Source organism: Eurypyga helias, unplaced genomic scaffold, assembly GCF_000690775.1.
Source record: "Eurypyga helias isolate BGI_N326 unplaced genomic scaffold, ASM69077v1 scaffold12973, whole genome shotgun sequence".
Classification (NCBI taxonomy): Eukaryota; Metazoa; Chordata; class Aves; order Eurypygiformes; family Eurypygidae; genus Eurypyga; species Eurypyga helias.
The window spans coordinates 11,920-34,503 of NW_010241915.1; the positions used below are offsets into that span (position 1 = coordinate 11,920).

Genomic DNA, 22,584 nt, shown 5'->3' on the forward strand with positions numbered 1-22,584 from the left:
CCCGCCCGTTCTGCACCGTGTGCGTCGCTGACTCCGCCAGATTGAAGGCAGTTGCAGGTGCTGCCCGCTGTTGACGTGCAGAATCAAAACGCTCGTTCGTTCCGAGGTGTAAGGAAAGAGAACGGTTCCCTCTCCCCTTTGGCAGCACCATCTCTCCTGCCTCCCTCTGAACGAAACCGTAGCAAGCAAAAATCAGGTGTGCAAGAATGCTACAGTGAACAACAGAGAGATCAGGGTAAGACTTCCTTCAATACGGCTTCCAGAGGAGAACTTTATTCGGCCTTCAACAGCTGGGTAAACTCTCTTCATTCTCTGGAGGTAACGGGAAACAACCTCGATATCGGGTTCCCCTGAACAAAACAAAACCAGAGACAGCCTTCTCAGCAGCAGCCCAGCTCTCACCCAGAATTTAAGAATCTGTCCAAACTAGCCATTTGAGCTCAAATCCCAACCCTTTCCTGCGGGTTGTCGTTCTGAGCTGGGGCCTGCCATCGGGACAGCGTGGGGGTGCGGAGAGTTGTTGTGGGCAGATAAAACATCCGTGGTGGTTTGGAGCCTGAATTTTTGGTAGCAACTCACGTTTTACAGAAAATTAAGAGTTCTCCTTGCGTGCATTTTTGTGTGTCTGCATCTTTCTGCTTTCGATGGTAACTTCCAGTCAGATTTAGGTAGGAGGAGATCACCTCCTTCCCACCTGTTTGGGGTAGGGTGCTACAGAGCTGGCAAAGCATCGTTTAAACCTTTTCAAATTCAATTTTACTTGTTTTTGAGAAGAATTTCTAGTCTGTGTGCTGCTGCGTGCACGCAGAGTATGATGTGGATTTTCTACAGTGGAAGACCCCCTTGAGTCACTGCAGCCCACCGTGTCTTACGAGCCCTTTCTGATACGAGCTCTTACAATCCTAAAGTGCAACAGTTCCACCTTAAAAGCCATCATAGTTTTGCTCCTCTGCTGGACTGGACTACTAGAACCTCTCAAGTTGTTCCTTGTCATTATTCCTAATGCTTTTTCTGTGTGAATTGATTTCTACATAAATGGGTACTTAATGAAAACTACAGCTCCTGACCCCCGCCTCCAGCGTACAGGCTGTAGGATGAATGTGATGAAAACCACTAATCCCACTTGTGAGAATCAATTTCAGATTAAAACACCCTGTAGGTCCAAAACCACAGTCTGTAATGAAGGTCCAAAAGGAAAATTTTTTTGATAAATGCATGCTTTTAAATCCAGAGCCGTCAGATCAGACACAAATTCAATCTATCCAGTAAAAGCCAAAAGTCTGAGACTTGTACTGTAAAAAGTTCTTTTAAGTTTTGGGAACTGTCTGCTACCCTGTTGGAGCCCATCCTTACCTTTACTGTATCCCAGATTTTTGTCTTTCAGCATATGATATCCATCTCCTCCAAACAACATATAGGAGGGAAGAGTCACATTGTATATTTCATCCATCTGGAGCGGGACGTAGGCTGGGACTCGGCAAGTTGTGCAAAGCACTTCTAAACTAACGACTCTGCTTCCTGGGGCTCTGGAGAGATCATAGGCCACGTGGATACCTATAAAATAAGAATGCACGTTTGAGTAGCTTGGGCCTGAAAAAGTGCGGCGTGCTTTCCAGAAAAACAGAGCAGGTTTATTCAAAACACTGAGAATTGGGTTTACTATGGCACTAAACAACATGGAAACATGTTGTCTTCAAGGCCAGGCTGGATGAGGCTTTGAGCAACCTGGTCTAGTGGAAGGTGTCCCTGCCCATGGCAGGGGGGTTGGAATTAGATGGGCTTTAAGGTCCCTTCTCCAACCCCAACCATTCTATGATTCTGTGTTAATATCAAAAGTCCAAAAGTGAGCCATCTTTGAAAAATAATCATAATTTGCACGATTTATAAGCAATCACTTCTTGAGAAAGTGTCAGAAATGTACACTTTGCAGTTAATCTGATTTCTAATTTTATACTCATTAGCCTCTCTTACAACTGCGGGTAGACCCGTCCTACCTGCCCATACTACCGCAGCCTGTACTCGGGATAGACCTGTCCTCCTTTCCCACAGACTGGGTAGACCTGTCTTCTCTGCCTGCAGTGGGGATTAGACCTCCTGTCGCACAGGTGGATAGACCTGACATCCCGACCTGTACGCGGGTAGACTTGTCGTCCTTTATGCCGTGTCTATTGAACATACACAGTCAGAAGTCGTATCTTCCGTAATTTTCAACAGACTCTTTGTGTTAGCTTACATGACTGAGAGGTTATATTGTTCTGAGTGGTACCAGTTAATACCATATATTCATTATACAATAATTAGTAGTTATCCAGGAAATTCATCATGGTAGAGAATTGCTGAAGTGTATTGTCCCACCTCAGTTATTGACTTGATCGTCTGTTCTCATCACTATTCCACTGGGAAATTACCGGTCATGGGACTAGGATACTTCAAGACAAAAATACCTTCCCTTGTTTCTGCAGTCATATGCTTTCTCATTCCACTGTCTTGTTGTCGGAAATGACTGCTAAAACCAGGCAGCCACCCTAACTTAGCAGCTATTATGGATAATAAGTACTGTCCTGAAAAAAGAAAGCCAGGTTTGGGCTGAACGTTGCAGTTTCTACTCACTGCAGGAGTAACTTTTCCGGTTGTGAGCCTTCCTCAGTGAAAGCCTGGGGAGAGTTGGGCCCCCAGAACAACGATGCTAACAATTTCCTGATCAGGAAGCTACTGAACCTTGTCCAAAGCACAGAGGCTCTTCCAACCCTGGTGCTCTTCCTGCTCTGGATCTTCTGTCCTGAACCCTTTCCAGGGCTACCACTTGTCTTTTTTTCTGTGAGAAGGCAGCCAGCAGAAGATCTGCTGCTGCTGTACCTCAGTGGTGCCTGAAAACCTGGTAACTTAGTGGTGAATCGTGTGCAAGATGTGAGTTGTGTCCTTGGCATGCGGGGGTTTGAGATCACTAATGCCCCCATCACCGGGCTACCTGGTGAGAGAGGCACGGAGGGGGAAACCTCCCTCAGCCCCTGCCCCTGAAGCTTAGGTTTTCTGCTACATAAGCAATAAACTGCGTTGCATCACAGAAAGAGCAGGAAGAAACGAGATCGCAGTGTAGCACACACCTGGGTAGAATCATAGAATCACAGAATGGTTTGGGTTGGAAGGGACCTTAAAGCCCATCTAGTTCCAACCCCCCTGCCATGGGCAGGGACACCTTCCACTAGACCAGGTTGCTCAAAGCCTCATCCAGCCTGGCCTTGAAGACATCCATGTGGAGCTGCAATTCGAGAAATGTGCACGTGTTTAACTGTTCATCTCTAAAATATTTAGAAATTCACTGGAGAAATTCCATAGCCAACTTGGACTAACTAAAACTGTCAGTGATCGTTAGACAAGGGCACAAAGTGATTCTGATGAGCTGAAATTCGGCAGTAACTGGCAGAGACATCTAGTCTGAGGTTTCAGGTTGGCTGCCCACAAAGAACTGGAGTTTGTTTCAGCTACTGCTGTGTTACAGCAATGCTCAGTTACATCCTCTGGTAGTTAGCTGGAGTGTTCAACTGCTGCCGTGACGGGTTACTGAACCACCTGGGAATCCTGTCACTGCTGAAGGGAACAGCGATGGCCTGTGCTGCAGCCGCTCAGCCGAACATACGCAGGAGAAGCAACGTCAGCTGGCCTGCGTGAGGCTGGGGGTAAGGATGATGGCCAGCTTGCTTTCTATTCTTAAAGAGGCTCCCAGGCGTAACACAAACGATGCCAACAGAAGGGACAGCTGCCTCGGAAAACTGATAAGAGGAAGGAAGAAAACCTACCTGCAACCTGCAGCAGCTCTCCACTTCCTCTTCCGTGTCTGTGCACGCTGTGCTCAAAAGCTTCCTTCAGAGTGGAGCCTTGTACCCTCACCAGATCAAAGCGGCCTCCAAATGGCAAGACAGACAGCAAATCTTCCATAGTAATGCTACCTGGGGGAATGAGGCTTTGTTTCATTTGTTATCTTTTTTTTTAAAGTTTGCCATATTAGTTTAGGGTCGTTTAACATAAGTTTTTGACAAGGAACATAGCAAATATGATCTGAGAAAATGAGGGCCAGTAGACTTGAGCGTCACAGATATTGTCCCGGTCAAAGAACCTGCATCTTTGTCATCCAACAAGTATCAAGTCCAATAAATCCCAGTTTGATGTAACTGCATGTATTGCTCTTCAAATAACTGCTAAAAGATTACAGACCACCAACCTACCACAGAGGAAAGCAGATATTCTTACTAAGGTAAATTTCCCAATTACTTAAGGCTTACTCACGTAGACCTACAGAGAGGTTAAGCTAAAATGAAAAAGACCTGATTGACTTCATTTATGTGATATCAGGAAAATAAGACCTGTAAAACCTCAGCATTCAGAAAACCCAGAATTCACTTTTTCTCCCTCAGACTACAGAGGGCTCCCAGCGACCATGCCACGTGACCCTCCACAGCAGGAGGTGAAGAAATACCCACTAGCTTGCTTTGTGCCAGGGCAGCAAGGAGAGAGGGAAACGATAAAAAGCGCTGTGTACCACCGACACTAGTAGCTTTTATTAATGCCATCCTGAGCGTGGTTGGGCTCTAATGATGGGTAACCATCTCAGAATGTTTGAAATAGCTTCCAAACACTCCACAAATCCCATCAAAACAAGCCCACACCTGACACTGGGTTCAGGCTTGCATGATAACTCAATTCTTCCTTGCTAAAGTTGTCACACAGCTCATAATTTTACGTACCATTAGTGCTCTGTTCATCAATGGGTGACCGTATCCCACCTCCATTCAGGATGCACATTGAAACATGGTTCCATGACGTCTTATCTGGACGTATGACGTTCTCATAAAGCTACCAAAGGAAAAGGTTTAAAGTGACTTAATCTTCGCTTAGTCTAGGCTCTGGAAGTTTACAGCAAACGCAATCTGAGACTGAAAAGGGATGGAAAAGTTTTATATCTTCTTTGACATTATCTTCAGCCCCACTGTAAAATACTGTATTATTAAAAAAAAAATCCACTGCCAAACACATTAAAATACGTATTTTGCTTTGTTAAAATATTTGCCTTTTTCTGTAATGAACTCTCCCGTAGTCTGTGTGTGTATGACATGACCAGGGCAGGCCAGCTGAACAAAGAAAGGATGATTTTTTGATTCAAATTACTGTGATAAAGACAAATGATTAGAGCATATTTGGAGAACTGGGAAGTGAAGAGGACCTTAAACACAGCTGGGCATTAAAAACATGTAGAGGGATATATAAATTAATCTAGCTCTTGTTGTATGTTGCAATTAAGAATTTTCAGCTTCTCTGAGATTGGTTTTTAATATTTGGAATGGTCTTGGCAAACTAGAAAGATGTAGAGGAGTGGAGGAACAGGAAACAGGCGTACTAGGTCAGACCCAAAAGTCTGCTCTGCACAGCATCGTGTCTCCAACAGTGGCAGAGCTCTGACAAAATGAAAGGACGAGATAATATTTGCTTGCAGCATCCTAATTAGTAAAGAAAATGGACATGAGGGAAGTACTCAGCTGCATAAGGCTGACAAGCCTACAGAAATTCCTCAGAAATAACTCAGTAGGACAGGAAAAAGATGAGAAAGGAAACAAGGGTAATGGAAGGGATGGACTGGTTTCCATACAGGAATGAATATGGTTATGAATCCTCAGTCTCACAAAGAGAGAAAGAAGTACAGGCAGGACATGACAGAAGTCTATAAAATCCAGAAGAGCATGTGGAGGCTGGGTAGGAATTGGTGTGGTTTCTTATTTCAAGAATAATAAATAACTAAGGTTAAGAGAGGGGTGACAAGGGTGCTCAGAGACACAGAAAAGTCTCTGAATGTAGAATGATGATGCAGGCTAAGAGAGACTGACCTTGTAAAGAGACAGAAAATACCTGAGAAGCCTATAAAATCCTGAGTTGCATGAAGAGGAACTAGTGGTCCAGTGCAAGGACCCTCCTTGTCCTCCAGCAGGCATCCGGCCAGCGGGCAGCAGGCTGGACCCAGACGAAAGAGCAAGGTCTCACAGGAGGTGCAGGTGGAACGCCCTTGCCACCAGCTGTTGTGAAGGCTGAAGGGGCTCAAGAGGAGGCAAGTTTAAGGAAGAGAAGATCCGGTGGGAGCTGGTAAATACCAAGAGCCCATTTCTGGCTTGGGAAGTCCCTCAACTGCAAGCCTCTGGGAGATGGGAGCAGATTACAGCATCTCCGCAGGCTTGCCCAGCTGTTCGCTCTTCCCTCACCATCCTCTCTTGGTCACTTGAGGACAAGACACTGGGATAGTTGGTCCTGTCCTCTGTTCCATTTGGCCACTTCTCTGCTGCACCCCTACACTAAGTGTTTGCAGCTTCTGACTTGTAGGCGTGTAAATGCTTTGTGGTTCCAGCTTAGTGATCAAAGTTATTCCCTGTGGGCAGATCCATGAGATATTATAAAACCATAGAACGGTATGGGCTGGAAGGGACTGTTAAAGATTGTCTAGTCCAACCCCCCTGCAATGAGCTGGGACATCTTCAACTAGACCAGGTTGCTCAAAGCCTCATCCAGCCTGGCCTTGAACACTTCCAGGGATGGGGCATCCACAGCTTCTCTGGGGAACCTGTTCCACTGCCTCACCACCCTCTCCGTGAAGAACTTCTTCCTGATATCCAATCTAACCCCCCCCACTTTCAATTTAAACCCGTTACCCCTTGTCCTGACACTACAGGCCCTTGTAAAAAGTCCCCTCCAGCTTCCTTGTAGCCCCTTCAGGTACTGGAAGGGGCTATAAGGTCTCCCTGGAGCCTTCTCTTCTCCAGGCTGAACAAGTCCAACTCTCTCAGCCTGTCTCCGTATTCTTAAGTTCATAACTCATACTTAATGAAGCAATGGATTTTGTTCTGTTTGCTGATTTCAGTCTGAACTCTACCCCCCTATTTACTAATTTGCCTGGAACAAATTAGTAAATCAGTCATACAAATCTGTAATTCCTCAGTTCCCCACAGAAGTATTTTTAAATTGCAGTGCTACCCTTGCTGTGCTCCAGTCCTGAGCGTAGAGGCAGTTTAAACCAAGAGCTCACACACTGATGTTAGCAATTTCACAGCCATTTCACATTTAAGTTCCTTTCAAGTCCTTTGTAAAATGCCATCTGGGTCTGTCAACCTTTTTTTCTGAGATTCTGGACTACCCTTGGGAGTAGTCGCACTGATTCCTGTGGCACCTCTGTTCTGACTCAGTAAAACTGTTTAATCCATCTTTCACATTTCTCCATCTCTGGATTTCCTAGGACAACTCTGAATATTAAAGCCCATGGCACAGAAAGGTCTGTTTTTTACCTTCATACCCCCGAATGCATGGCAGCAGACAGGAAAGCAAGTGTAGAACGGGTAATGCAAGCGCTATGAAGGGCAATCCGTGTATCTACTGATGACTGCAGGCGGTTGTCTAGAGACACGGATTTAACTAAAGTAGCATTTGACCTCCCAAGGCAGAAAGTATAGCAAGAAGATCTACAACTTCAGGAAGGCTACAAAGTTACTTTCTTTAAGCTTAAAAAGTGCCCAAGCAGTTGATCGCATTTTTCAAATAAAAACTTTAAGAAGTCCAGCAGGAAGAAAAAAGCAAGGCGCTGCAGTTTTAGTAGGACTGTACATAGAATTCCCAGATCTTAATCTAATTTGGAAATTAGCACATGTACTAAGAGATATTTTAAGGCTTACAATAAAAGCAATCACATGGACTGAATGAACAGCTTTAGGGAAATATCTAAATGAAACCTCATGATTATTAATTGGCTCCTACTTTGTGGCAATGCTGCAGGGTATTTATGGCAGTGCTCATTTTCTGGAAACGGTCCTTTTAGTGAACGTTTTTTTTTTCCCTGGAGCACCCAAAGGAAATGGTGCTGCTGTGGGACAGTAAAACAATCAAAACCAGGTAGTTTAAAAACTGGAAGTGACTTCTCATAAAAAGACCTTCTGGTGCTATGTGACTGTTAAAGCCCAGTGATACCTGTCAGGATGCAGCAGGGGCCGGTGGCTCCCTCTGGGCTGGGGTGCTGGGGCCTTTTACCGATTCTGCACCCAGTTTTGTGCGTGTGTGTGTGTGTGTGTGTGTATGGCCTTTCCCTTCCTTTGCTTCAGCTGGCACATCTTGGACTCTTCAGGGGGACAATTCATATCAGCAACTCAGCAGAAAAACTATACAGATTTTTTTTTTCCTGGGCTAATGTGTTAAAAAAAGGGGTGACAGCAGAGCCCAGTGAGTAATGATGGGGCAGAAGGTAAGTGCCATGAGCAGGGGGCCGGTAGCAGGGCAGGAGTGGGGCAGGGAAGCCGAGCTCTCCTCCTTGCTTGAGGAATGGGCTCTTAGATGACATGACTGTGTCTCTTAAAACCGCAGCCTCGGAGCCCAGCTGCGAACTGTCTGTTCTGTATATGAGGATGCACATGAAGAATAAACCACTCCTCACTCTACACAGCAAGAGCCATTATAGCTTTGCTTCTGCCAAACTTTCTAGGGACACACGGGATGTTACGGTGTTGGAATGAGCACAGAGCCCATGCACCAATCGTTCAGAGCCCAGGAGCATTTCATATCGGGATTAACACTTGGATGGGATTGCCACCCACAGTGGCAACGTCTTACCACAGCATCACAAAGCAAATTTCCCATGTTACATTCTTGGAAACGGCATGCTTGGCTGGTACCATTCAGGTAAACGCTAGTTTTTCCAATCTCTGTGGAATAATTCCCCAGGTCTTTCCTCCATCGTTCCACTTCTTCTTTAATGTGCATATCTGCAAAGTAGTATAAGAGTGTATTTCATATCAGTGACACTTTGATGAATACAAAGCTTAGGAAAAAACCCTGCTCTTCATGATTCTAAAGTGTTACACTTTCCCTAAAGGCTCTTCAAGCAACATGCCATCCACGCTCACTTCAAACGAAGACTGTCAAGGGAGCAGGCGGGACAGGACAATCAAGTGAACAGGCTATTCCTGTGTCACAGCAAGGGCAGCTCCTCTACAACACTTAAAAATACCTTTGCCCAGTCCTGTTCTAACCTCTGACTGATGGGGTTTCTGGCACCTGCCTTAATAGGTAAGAGAACTTTTAATGTACAAGTGAGCTTAGTCTTTATTTGACATCACATCTTTGACATATCTTCCCGCCCACTCCCCAATTATAGCTTCCTCCCCTTTATCACAGTGCTAAAGGGAATACTAGCTCAAATATCAATGTCAAGGAATAAACCATTTATAAAAAATAATTCTCTAAGCACATCTGTCTGCCAGGTGCAAATCTAATTCTTTGGGAACAAAAATCCCCAAACCACCCAGATCCAAAGATACTTGTATGTACAGACAAGTAATGTCACAACTGTTTTCTATCAGCTATCAATCAGTCTTAAGCATTTTCCACAAAGCTGTCAGCAACAGCAACATTTATAAAATGAGAGAACTTATGTATCTGAATTTTTACTTCTACTGATATCAGAGAAAGAATGTGAAGTCTCTTTACATCATCTCATTACACTGATTTCTGAGAATAACAGTAAATGGGATTATATATATGAATACATAGTTTTTAAAGTATTTATTTCATAAATACTCTGATAGAACTAGAAAGTCTGAAAAAAGCTCAGAGCTTCATACAATAAGCACTGGACAAGAATCACAGACTGGAGAACCACGCCAGCTAATAACAGAGCTGACAAAAATCAGGTAACAGTGCTCAGAGAGCGTTATGAACAGAAAGCTCCTCCTCCCAGTTCTTTACATCTTCCAGAGCTGAAACATGGAACACACTCAGCACTGAAAACAACAAGTTGTGGGGTTTGTATATTACAGTTGCACATTGCCAGAGTATTCCACTTTCTTTCTGGAACATTTCCACTTTCCTACATTGACCTAAACTCTGAAGAACCCGGCCTCTGGCAAAACAGCTTAAATTAGTCCTCATAATCTTTTAAATCATAATTACAGGGCTAAGTGGAATGGGTTCTGCTAAACAGTCAGGCAGGGCATCACCCAAGTTCCTACAAAAGGACTTTCAGTGATTTTTAAATAGACAAAACCAGACTCCATTTGTGGGGCTAACGGGTAGGAGTGTAACACAGCCTGAACCCTTCAACCAAAGAGAACCACAAGGGAGAAAACTGAATTCCTGTGCGACACTGCACCGTGTATTTAACACGGTAATACCTGAATGGCAGCGGAGTGCTGCCGGCAAACTCCACCGGCCAGGCCACGTACCTTCAGGAACACTGCTGTCCAGCAGAATGGGGTTGCCAACTGCTTCGACTACGTTTCCTTTCTTGTCAAACGTCACATTTAAGTAGCCAAGATATTTTCCATAAGCATAAGCTTGTACAACTGGCACCTTCCTCCCGTCATCTGAGTCAACCATGAATGGATACGGGCCAGCTGGCTGTTCGGTAGAGGGTGGGGTACCTACACGAAACAAGCATGTAACGTGGGTCTGCAGCTCACGCGACCTTCAAGGAATTATTGGAACAACATTTCAGATGTTTCTCAGCCTTAAAAAAACCCAAATAGGATATTAAGCAGAAAACAATGGATTTATTGGACAACGAGCACATGTTTGGATGTTCAGTTATTTCATAAGAGACGAACGTTGTTTGCAGGACATGATAACTGCCACACTGTTTTTTTAAGTTATGACAGCACACTCCTCCATGACATCACGTCACAATAGCAACAAAGGAACTTTTCATTCCAATTATCTCAATCTCAAGCTCTCAGTAATGCACACATACCCGCCTCTGGCTGAAAAGTTTATTGTTAAGCCTTCACACTGCATTTATCCCCATCAGACAGAAAATGAGAATTTTAGTAAAACGTACAGAGGGCTTCTTGATATGAAAAAGTTTAAAGTCTTTTTATTGATAACATGCAGCCAGAATACCTACAAGCAAATCTGTGAACTTGGGCATACACCCAACTGGTTGGTTGGGGTTTTTTTTTACTATGCCAAACTTAGCCTCCAAAATTTCAGACAGGCTGCAAATCCCCTGCAAAAGCAAACTTCAGTAGCATTAGTGTTACATGGCCATGGTTACATACCCTTGCCAACCTGCAAAGCTTGAAGGGTGATTAGATGTAGGACTTGGAAACAGAGAGATGAAAGCAAGGCATTTACAGAGAAGAGAGATCTTGGCTCAGGTGGCATAGGCCACCACAGGATTTAGAAACCGATTCAGAAGCCACGCCGAGGGGGAAAGAGGCAAAGACAACTACACAGCACAGCTTGTCTCAAGGGTACTGAAGGTACCAAGGTGCATCCTGTCTGTCTCCTTGGCAATATTGTCAGAGCAGTATCACTCCCCCCTTATTCCCGTCAATATTCCTACCCCACTGTCACCAAAAACCAAGGTCAGGTGGCTCCGAGAGGCAACACGTGTTGCGTGGCAGGTCTTGCTGCGGAGCCCCCCGCAGAGCCTGCTGCTCCCTCCTGTCCCAGAGCTGGTGGCAGTGCCATCCCGGTGTCAGCAAGAGCTGCCAGCAGGGCGGGGACATAGGGAGCGGGCACAGAGGAAAGCAGGCTCCTCACTTCCACTGCTCTCAGAAGAACTGTTTTCCTTCCATTTACTGTTGTTTACATAATATGAAACCCTAGGATAAGCAGCATGACAAATGTTGCCCCTAGAACTCCAATATGATTTATATTTTTCCCTAACTCCTCTTCTTCAGAAAGAATGACTGTAACAAATTACAAGCTGAACCAAATTTAACAGAAAACTTTTTTTTCTACATTCAGCCTGGCTCACAGAGTTGGCTTCCAGTTGATTCCTCTTCACTATTTGGTATTTATTCTGGGAAGCATTTAAGAAATCCTGTAGCTAATGAGAACCCTGCAGCATGCAAAAGTACCTTTGGGCTTCTGGAACTGAAAAAAAAATTGGTTTTGATCTCCTGACCTTGTGTTGCCCTCGAAAGAACAGAGCATTAGCAAGAGAAAGTCATGCCTGCTGCTCATCGTTTTAGTTTACATCGGCTGCACGTGGCTAAGTGCTTGTCCAGAGCCTTATTCCTTTCCTGTTTTCTGAAGAAATACGTTCTGATACCAATACTTTCTTGCAGGATTAATTACCACTGTGACATTATTCTGTTATAAGATGGATATGTTCCTTCTGAAATGAAAGAAGACTTTTCAGTGCATCTTATCCCCAGAGAAACCGGCACGGGAATCCACGCACACACGTGTCAAAGCCTGCATGTGTGTGAGATCTCAAAGCGTGAGAGGCTGTTTTGTTACAAATGCACAAATTCATACTGTGTAACTGAAGAACCCGTAACACTTCCCTGTTTTCTTACCTGGTTTTAGCCAACACACTACGTTCTCAGAACACCCTTTCTGATGAAAACCAGAAATTAAAATTCTCTAACCTAAAACTGCCATTACTGTTTGAATCAGTTCGGCAAACCCAGAGCATGCCTGAACAAGTCAAAGACATTTGCCACATAATCTGGGGACAAACCAGATATTTGCAAATGTCTTGGAGACAGATAGGCAGGACGAGTCTAAGATTAGGCCATTATATTAAGATATCTCTCTGGAGGTGTCTGCATGGGCGATATGTCCTTCAACTCCCATGACAGCCAGATTCAGCTGACCAGCTGGTACACCTCCACGTAGACTGAGCTGAACCATTCTCCTAAATTCTGCTGCCAGTTATTGATTACCTCTCTATTGATTTAAGTGAGAGCTTATAGGCTTAATGTACACGCACAGACAAGCAGACACTTAAAACTATGACCTCCACAGATATGGGTATTTCATTGTGAATGTTGGCTGATGGCTTTGACACAAAATGGAATGATTCAGAAACGCACTCATGGTGCTCCTGGATGGATTAGCAAGTGCTTCTCAGCTCTTGGAATAAAAACTATAGGCTCTGATCATATTCTGTCAAAAACCATATTTTGACTAAACGAATGGATACATTTTTTTGATGTATCTCTCCCAGATACTTCTTTGGATATTTTTTTCCTCATTTCTCCTGTGTTAATAAAAAAGTAAGACAGACTTGGTTTATCAAAACAGTACAGCCCTTGGAAAAGGGACCAGAGCCCACCCCCAGCTGATGTCTTTAACCTGCAGAGTCCTGTCCTGTGTCCTCTCTCTGGCCCTGTGAACCTTGAACAGCTTCAGATGGGGATAGATGGAACAGCTTGACCTAGTTTAGTCTGACAGTGGGGTACTCACTGGGATGAAAAGAGATGTGTGTGTGAACTCCTACAGAGACAGACTGGATATGAACTCATACATCCCAACTCCTGGAGCACTTCAGGTCATGAGTCCACATCATGAACAGTGGCACCTCTTTGGACAATAAGGCATTTTGACTAGTATGACTACCACTTTGAGGCACAAACTCTCTACAGGCACTGACCAACAAGCCTGTGCAAAAGAATCAGGATTCCACTGTGTAAGTCCACAATGAATGCACATTTTGAATACTGTGTGCATTCTTGGTTTTCCCCATCTCAAAAATAATTTGATAAAACTGCAGAAAAATGGCACCAGCAGGCAGCAGGCTGCACCCAGATGAAAGAGCAAGGTCGTGCAGGATGTGCAGGTGGAACGCCCTGCCACTGGCCACTGTGAAGGCTGAAGGGGCTCAAGAGGAGACGAGGCAAGTTCAGGAAGGAGAAGATCTAGTGGGAACTGACAAATACCAAGAGGCCACTTCAGGCTTGGGAAGTCTTTGAGCTGCAAGCTAGTGGAAGGTGGGAGCAGATTTGAGTACAGCATCTCCAGAGGCTTGTCCACGCTTGCCTCACCATTCCCCCTTGGTCACTTGGAGACAAGACGTTGGGATAGATGGTTCTATTGTCTGTTCCAGTGTGACCACCTGCTGCACCCCTATGCTAACTGCGGCTTCTGACATGTAGGTAGGTGTGCAAATGCTTTGGGGTTCCACCTTAGTGATCCAAGGCCAAATTCAAGATATACTCCAAACTGTTTAATGTATAACTGTAGGATAAAATTGTTTCTTCTTAACAAGGGGGATAATATAAGGTGAGAGCCCAGATGAGACCAAAAAGGCATGAGAAAGTGAGAGGACATGAGTAGGGAGAGAAGAGGATGAAATGGACAATGCAAAGCTTTTAAGGGGTTAAGTTCCTAGGGTACGTGGTGCTATCCCTGTGACTGGGGCAGAAGGGAAATTTTGCTGAAAAATACAGAAAATTCTTGTTATAGTCTGAAACAGTTAATAAAGTTTCTGCTAAATTTAACGAGCTATCTTTGATGGTTAAAAAAACCCTCATCCGTCCTTTTACTTGTGTCCTTACATACTGGCACAGGAAAGGCAGCAGCACTGGAGACGCTGCTGATGGCAGGTTTTACCTAAAGTAGCGTTGCTGTGGGAGGAATCGGATCAAGAATGCTTATCCCTGGAAGGATGTCTGTCTCTAGGGAAAAGAAGAATAAAGTCAGATTAAAAGAGGGTCTGAAAGAGAAGAAACGTGGGAAAAGTTTTTTTAATGGCAGGGCTAATGGAGACCTCTGAATATAGAAATTTTATGGGAAATCTACATTGGTATCACTTTTAAAGTCTTCTATGATTGACTTTTTTGTTCAGTCACATACAAGGTTAAATGTAAACATCTTGTTTACTCCTTTTTTTGTGTGTGCTTGGAACAGGTACAATATGTTTGGCAGTAACTTACGTTGGTTCCTCTGTATAGGTCACCTTGAACATTCACAGCATTAAGGTACATTTCAGTGAGTTAGGGCACTTCTTGCTCATAGACTGTTTTATTTAGTTTCTTCCATGGAAGTTATGAATAGGTACTAACTATGGATCTGACCCGGCATAGCCATCAGTAAACCAGATCTGTGAAAGTCCTCTGAGTTTAAAGAGACACAGTTTCAGCTTTGTTTTAAAAGCAACATTTTAGTAAGAAGTAAAATACCTGTATAGAGAAATGTGTTTGTATGTCCTCCAATTACAACATCCACTCCTTTCACTTTTTTGGCAATATTTTTGTCCACAGTAAACCCAGAGTGTCCTAGTGCAATTATTTTGTTCACTCCCATAGCAGTAAGCGCATTCACTTGTGTTTGCAACGCTTCAATTTCATCTTCGAAGATTACATCATCCCCTTAAAAAAAAAAAAAGAAAACAAGCATTAATGTATTTACAAAATAACTTAATAGATTTTTTTAAATGTAGTTTATATTGGATACGATTTGGTATAATTAATGGAACTTTGAATGTCAGTGGCTTTCGAATGTCCTTAGTTGGTTCAAGCTCCTGATCTGATGTTGTCCAGTTTCTCAGGAGTACCTGTGTGCTTAGGCTAACAATGCTCCTCCACTGAACTGTACGTACTTGGCTACACTAAACAAGTTGTAACTCCATAAAAAAATTCCAATTACACCAATTGTGGGACCAAAAACTGAATGGCTTTTAATATTTAGCTAGAGAATTGAAACTGTATGTCAGTACGTGTTTGAGTATAAACACTTGAATTGTACTTTCAAGGATTTTTTCCTTCCTAAGTTATCTTTGAGATCTTCTGTCTTCTCTGGAGTTAAATATCTCTCTTTTTACTCCATAGTCCTCTTACTTTTTCCCCTTCCCTTCTGAGGCTTTAAACAGCAGCTTCTTCAAAGTCCTGCACTAAACTCTGAATTGCCTTTTTGTCCAAATTATCTCACCCAATGTGAACCACTCTCAGTAATACCCATAAAGCACAGCACACAATCGAGCTACCATCCTGAAACAAGAACATAAAGAACGGAAAGTCTGGAAAGGAGAGACCTTTTCCGGACCACAGTGTTGGGAAACTCACAATCTTTCTGCAAGGTTTTTGTGCCCTCTGAAATTAATCTAACGTGACACACAGTTACAAGACCACTAAACAAATGACGTGCTTTTATCCTGGGCACAGTGTTTTTGGTTGCGCAACAGGACTTCCTATGTAAGAGGCTATTTTCTTTGTCAAAGTTTGAAGAATAGAGTTTAAGAACAGAGGCAACAAACTGTAATCCTAAACTTTTCAGTGAAGTAACATTTCAACCAACTCCCCCTCTACCTAAATCCTCTCCTTCCTGCAGCGTTCTTTTTGATCAAACCCTTTTGAAATAGGCCTTTAAAGTAAAAAGATTTACATTATTTGCTAACAAAGGGAGGAGTGAAACGAATTGTCTCAGGAAACGAAGAGGAAGCTGCTACAATGGAAGAGATAAAAGAGGGTTACATAAATTGGTTCCCCACCACACCCATTGAATAGTTCTGTTACTGCCAGAGGGAATCTCTGCACTGCACATTGCAGAGCGAATTGTGCAGCACATCCCCACATTTTCTTCCTGTGGACCTCTTCTTAGAATCAGAGAGTCCTATGTTAATTGAGGTTGGAAGGGACCTCCAGGGGCCATCTAGTCCAAAACCCACTCAGAGCAGGAACTCAAAGCCAGATGATGTTGCCTAGGGTCTTGTCTGAACAAGCTGAAATTCCATAACCTCTCTGGGCAACCTGTTTCACGGTTTAACAGCTCTTACCATGACAAATTTTTTCCTTACATCCCACCATAATTTCCTGTGGTACTACTTGAGCCCATTGTTTCTTGTCCTTTCTCTGTGCCCCTCTGGGACAAGTCTGTCCCCGTCTTCTCCATGAACCCCCATAAAACAGTGAAAAACTGCACTTAGTGCCCCCTTAGCCTTCATTCTCCAGGCTGAAGGAAGCCACCAACTTCAGCTCCTCTTTGTACATCTTTGTGCTCGACAGAAGCTGGGCCTGATGCAGAGCTACTGGCAAAAGGGGAAGTCCGAGCAATGGTCCTTGAGCGCAGGGCCTTCACGTGCTCCTCTCGCCACCCATGGAGGAGCTACAACAGCCACGCACACAACGGTGTGGGGACCAGTTCTGTAAAGAGAGCTGAGCTCTCCAGATGAAGGGCAAGAGCAAGCTGTGCTAGCACGCAGCTGCCTGCAGCTAACTTCTCCCATGACGTGCAGCCCATATCGACGCGTTGGAGCAAGTCCAGAGGAGGCCACGATCAGAGGGCTGGACCAGAGGGCTGGAGCCCCTTGCCTATGATGAAAGGGTGAGAGAATTGGGCTTGTTCAGCCTGGAGAAGAGAAGGCTCTGGGGAGACCTTATTGCACCTTCCAGTACCTGAAGGGGCTACAAGGAAGCTGCGGGGGGGCTTTTTACAAGAGCCTGTAGTGATAGGACAGGGAGTGATGGGTTTAAACTAAAAGACAGTAGATTTAGATTGGATGTAAGGAATAAATTCTTCCGAAAGAGGGTGGTGAGGCACTGGAACAGGTTGCCCAGAGAAGCTGTGGATGCCCCATCCCTGGAAGCGTTCAAGGCCAGGCTGGATGAGGCTTTGAGCAACCTGGTCTAGTGGAAGGTGGCCCTGCCCATGGCAGGGGGGTTGGAACTAGACGGTCTTCAAGGTCCCTTCCAACTTAAACCATTCTGTGATAACCAAGCTCTCCCCATCAGCACCAGCTCCGTTTCCCCTCTAAGCCACTGCAGCCTACACTGCACCATACACCGAAGACATATTAGCACTAATCTTCAACCCATACTAAAGCAAACCAACCTGCTTTCATAATGAGGGCAAAAACAAGGCTTGGCCCATGCCACTGAACCCAGCTCTGTCCCGGGACTGTGACGGCAGGGGATAGGCAGCCACTGGCACTGGGGCTGGCAGCGGCACTGCCAACCCACCTGGCTGCCCACTGCGCCCTCAGAAAGGGATTCCTGCTTGGGGGTTGCAGGGGCTTCTTTCACACCCTCTCTGTGATGTGACCTGCCCACGGCATTTCACACAGCTCAGCATCCAGCTTGATCTAATTGAGTTGAAATGGGGCAACAGTTTCAAAAGTTACACAGCGGGGAACTGCAAGAGCAAGTACACTGTTCTCATTTCTCAAAGAAACAAGGCAGAAAAGCAATATACTGCTTAGGACTCAACTAGTATATTCTTCAGAACAATCTGAATTGAAATAAAGTGCTTATTTAAGAGTTACTTATCTCTCATGTCAGTATTTCACTTCTCTTTCAAGGCATTAAACTGATGTGACATCCTCTTTTCTTTTTAGATGGGATAGAGTTTCAGATAAAACATCCCAACTGTGCTACAAATGAACAAGGAAAAAGAACTGGCTGCACGTTAAAATAGATTATGCAAGCTAGCCAGAATAAAGTGGAATAAATGGAATTTGAAATTCCATTTTAGAAAACTCTGCCAAGATGATAGTTTTAGTAAATAATTTGCTGCCTGTAGGGTAACAGCCCAAGCGGCTTTGGGTTTCCACCTCAGACAAAACAACTATGGGCAAAAGAAATGCGTAACTTCACAGCACCAAATGCGTATGTAGAATCCCTCAGGGCAGATCGAGACATTAAATATTTTGAGGGATTTACAACATGATTGCAGAACTAAAGCAAGAGAGCAAATACTAGAAAGATGGTTTTAGGATTATCAGTGCAAAGCTAATACACAAACAGACAACTCTGTCCATGTGCCAAGTTATGAACAACTCCTGCAGGATGTGGAAAAACTGGTTGGGCATTCAGCTGAGATCACTGTATACAGCAAAATGGAGGAGAACTTTAGAAAAACTGCCAATTGGCTGTAATCTATAAATTGTGCTAAGAGATCCCCATCCCTATGGTTTCCAAACAGTAACATTAACAGTACCTTCAGCAGAGATTAATTGTTCCTTCACGATGGAAACACTTGAGATTTAAGGATTTTATACTCTGTTCAAGTATGTTGATAGCTGCTTTAAGCAGACTATGAAAAGTACAAGTTGTGATTTCATAATTGTGTGGAAAGTATTGAGAATTAACAACAGAAGAAATCACACAAAAGGTTTCCACTGAAAGTAGTCATGTAGGAATTCACATGTTTCAGGATTTTCAAGCTTGCCATTTGCCTCAAAAATGCCCTAAGAGTGTAGAGCACGTCAAAGCAACTGCTGCACAGTCTGAGAAAAGCGAATCATCTGGAAGAAGTGTGTAGAGATAAGCGAAGTGCTGAATTTAAAATTCACAATGTATCTTATTCATTGAATGGGAATTAGGGTGATAATTATTTTGCCACCAACCCACCTCTGCCCCAATTTTATCAGTCTGAAGGATTGCTAGGTCACATGTGATATACAGTCACTGAGTTCTATCAACATAATTTGAATCCATATTTCCAAAGCTTCCAAACGTTCATCCACACACTGAGAAGGCAAAGCGGAAAATTATAAAAACCCCGATCACTATAAATGTTGTTGTTAGAATTTGCCCTGCTTGTTGCTCAATTACACTGCGGGATATATTTAGCCTAGGGCTGCTTCAGCTGCATCTACAGAGCTAACAACACTGCTAACGCTGTTTTTCCTAGTTGTGGTCTCCATTACGATGTTTCAGCATACTGAGGCATTCAATGTGATCACAGAATCACGGAACGGGTTGGGTTGGAAGGGACCTTAAAGATCATCTAGTCCAAAACCCCTGCCCTGGGATGGGACACCTCCCACTAGGTCAGGTTGCTCAAAGCCTCATCCAGCCTGGCCATGATGTCTAGATGTTATTGGCAATGTATTTTAATGCCTTAGAGAATCATTCCAATTCTATCTGGACCTTCCTCTAGTATATAAGTTGATTCGGTGATCTCATCGCAGCAACACAGTTGTGTGGAAGAAGATCTGAGATCTATTTTATTAATCCTTAATGAAGCATAATATTGGCTGTCGGTCCATTTTCCAAATTTAGCGTGATGTCAGCTGATATCTACCCTCACGCACAGGTGAAATTCTATTGCCTACGCAAAATACAGATCAATTTTCTTTTTCAGTAGGGAAAAAACCCAAAAAGTACTCCAAAACCACATCACTGTAAACAAGGAGTGAGATACTGAAGTCTATTCTGACCTCAGACATCCACTTCCTGATAGTGTAAACAGAGAGCATAGGAATTACAGAGCACAGAAGGAAGAGTTTTATATTCTAATACTTCCTCAAAGTATTGAGTATTCTTTTGCTCAAGGAAGCTATGCATTGCTTATGCATTACTAAGCAATGGAAAGAGAAGTAATAATATGAAGTTCTTTTTCAATGTGGAAAATATTTTAAACCAGTGCTTAGGGCATCCTACTGCAAAAACCAGGGAAGAAAGTCTGATTATCTCAGAGGTGGGCTGAGCTTTGAGCAGGCAGTGACTCAGATCTCCTACAGCTGATTTAAATGTGTTTCTCGTTCCAATAGACTATTTTATTTTACTAAAAAAAACCCAGAACACAAAAACCCAAACCAAACTCTCACCAAACCAAAACCCCTTAAGTGTTGGAAAAAATAGTCAGAAATTGAGAGGTCTTTTTCCTCATCAATTCTAATTTTACTCATGAATGAAGCAATTGTGGTAAAAGCTGAATGGGTGTTCCTTCTGTAGTCTAATTTCTGGAAATATTTGAGAGGCTAAAAACATCTTGGCCAACTTCTGCTTTGAAAACACACATGAAGCCTTCCTGGCTTTTGCTATGGCTTGAGCATGGAGGCACCCGAGAGCAAAATTTCAACACACTGAGAAATATCCTGGTTTGAACACATTTCACTCCAGAGGCAAGCTGTATTTGTTTTAACATTTGTTTAAATGGATAAATAACAATAAAATACTCTCCTGCAATTTCATTGACCTTCTTATAATCTCAGGTAATTCAGTGATGCTAAATCATTTAGGTCTGTATGAAAATGGCTTATAATGTTAACAAGCCTTCTCCAGTTTAAAAATCAGACAGTTATAAAGTTGAATAATACAAGTATATAATGTTAAAACAACAAACTTCTCACTTTTCAGCTGAAAACATTCACTTTTGGATTCAAACAAGTGGGCAAGTAATAAAATAGAAGCAAAGGATGTAAATTTATATACTGAAGAATACATACCTGGCTGTGAAAGAAAAGAAGTTTCCTTTGTAGTGTAGCCCACAATTCCCACTGATTCTGAGTCAAAATGCACTATTTTAAAAGGATGAACATATTTCATCATTTCGATGGCTAATGGGGTTTTACCCTTAATGTTTGCACTCAGGATTGTAAAATTAGCATTTTTAAGAAGAGGATCCAATAATCCACTCACTCCTCCATCAAACTCATGGTTCCCCAAAGCCTGTGAAAAACAAGAGGAAAACATCACACTCTGCCTCCAATATTCAGTCTAAATACTCTCAGAAATTACAAACAAGGTACGTTTGAGAAAACAAAGTCTATGTTCTACGGAAGAAAATCCTAACCCATCTAAAACAGCACATCCCTGTTTCTCATGAGCACAGAAATGTTACTCTATTGTAGATTTAGTTTTTTACTTTTTAGGCTCTTTTATATCAATGCAGATATGAAAGTCGAAAACTAAAACCTATCTACATACATGTTTGTAATCATATACCAGGTGAAAACCCACTGTTTTTTCATCCTGTTACTGCAAGAAAGAGGATTAACAACAACCACAAAGGAAAACATGGATTTTGTGTACGGAAAATACATTGTTTGAACAAAATACTGCTGAAGATGTTAAATGCCAACGACAACTTTTGTTATCTTTAAATAAAACATGCAGTTTAAGAGCTTGTGCTTGGACTACAGTTTTTTAACATATTGAATTCACATTTAGTAAGAGTTCTTGTGATCTCTAACATCTAACAAGAAAATATAATTTTCTAGCCATCACCAATATCATTACCTTGTGGAAACTCTCATGTTTATTAACTAGGGAGAATCTCCACTGACAATCCATAGTAGGTAGGGGGATGTGTGTGTGCACAACACCGCGAAGTGCTGAGAGCATCACACAAAACAAGCGGTCCGGTTTATTGACCAGCAAGTGACATCCACAAGATGAGACTGTTTAGTTGTTCTAGGTTGGTTAAGCAGACAAAAACAGATTTACGTTGTAGGACCATGAAACTTTCTCCTGCTCGCCCCTCTTTCATGCTCAGCCTAAGTTGCTACATGTCTGTACCTGCAAGTTTGGCAACAGCTGGCAACTTTGTAGAAGCAAAATATATGCAAGAACTTCATAGCATGTTTAGATGTTAGTAAGGGAAAAGGTATATCCATGGAAATGTGGTAATAGCATAACTCGGTACAAGTTTCCAGGTAGCAACTGGAGCAGAGCATGAAAGGGTTGCTAAATCCAGTGGGCCAACTCTTCCAGCCATAAGCGTGCTTATAATTTCGTTCTGAAGATTAAGTGGGGGAAAGTTGCATTCCTAATCTAAGAAGATTTATATACCTCTCTGCTCTACTTAGATAAACAACCCCTATGTGTTTGTTCCAACTTCTATTCCCCAAACAGATTACATTAACCCTCACGTTAATATAAACACGTTCCAACCCAAGCAGGACTCTGACGCCACACATGCACGGAAGCTCACTGCCTGGCAGTGTCTTCCTCTCAGAGGAGACAACGACCCCTGACTCCTCTGATGCCCACAGGCAGATAGTCAATGGGCCTGTGGAAAAATCAGGAAATGGGCAGTAAGTTGCATTGGCAACCAACTGCTCCCGGCTATGGTAGTGAGAATACTGCTCACACCCCCGGGAAAGAGCCACAT

The 22,584-nt window shown here is 43.2% G+C and overlaps 1 protein-coding gene across 1 annotated transcript in view; it reads right to left on the reverse strand.

Annotated features, from left to right (window-relative positions):
- Nucleotides 1-192: 192 nt before the first annotated feature.
- NT5E (5'-nucleotidase, ecto (CD73)) overlaps nt 193-22,584 on the reverse strand; it is a gene marked incomplete at its 5' end in the record, with an annotated part of 25,409 nt that continues 3,017 nt past the window's right edge. Inside the window, 8 exons of the mRNA XM_010148901.1 lie at nt 193-350; nt 1,354-1,554; nt 3,798-3,943; nt 4,739-4,851; nt 8,632-8,783; nt 10,242-10,439; nt 14,931-15,119; nt 20,918-21,140. Of these exons, the coding sequence (XP_010147203.1) occupies nt 193-350; nt 1,354-1,554; nt 3,798-3,943; nt 4,739-4,851; nt 8,632-8,783; nt 10,242-10,439; nt 14,931-15,119; nt 20,918-21,140 (1,380 nt within the window). The remainder of the gene's footprint in view (nt 351-1,353; nt 1,555-3,797; nt 3,944-4,738; nt 4,852-8,631; nt 8,784-10,241; nt 10,440-14,930; nt 15,120-20,917; nt 21,141-22,584) is intronic.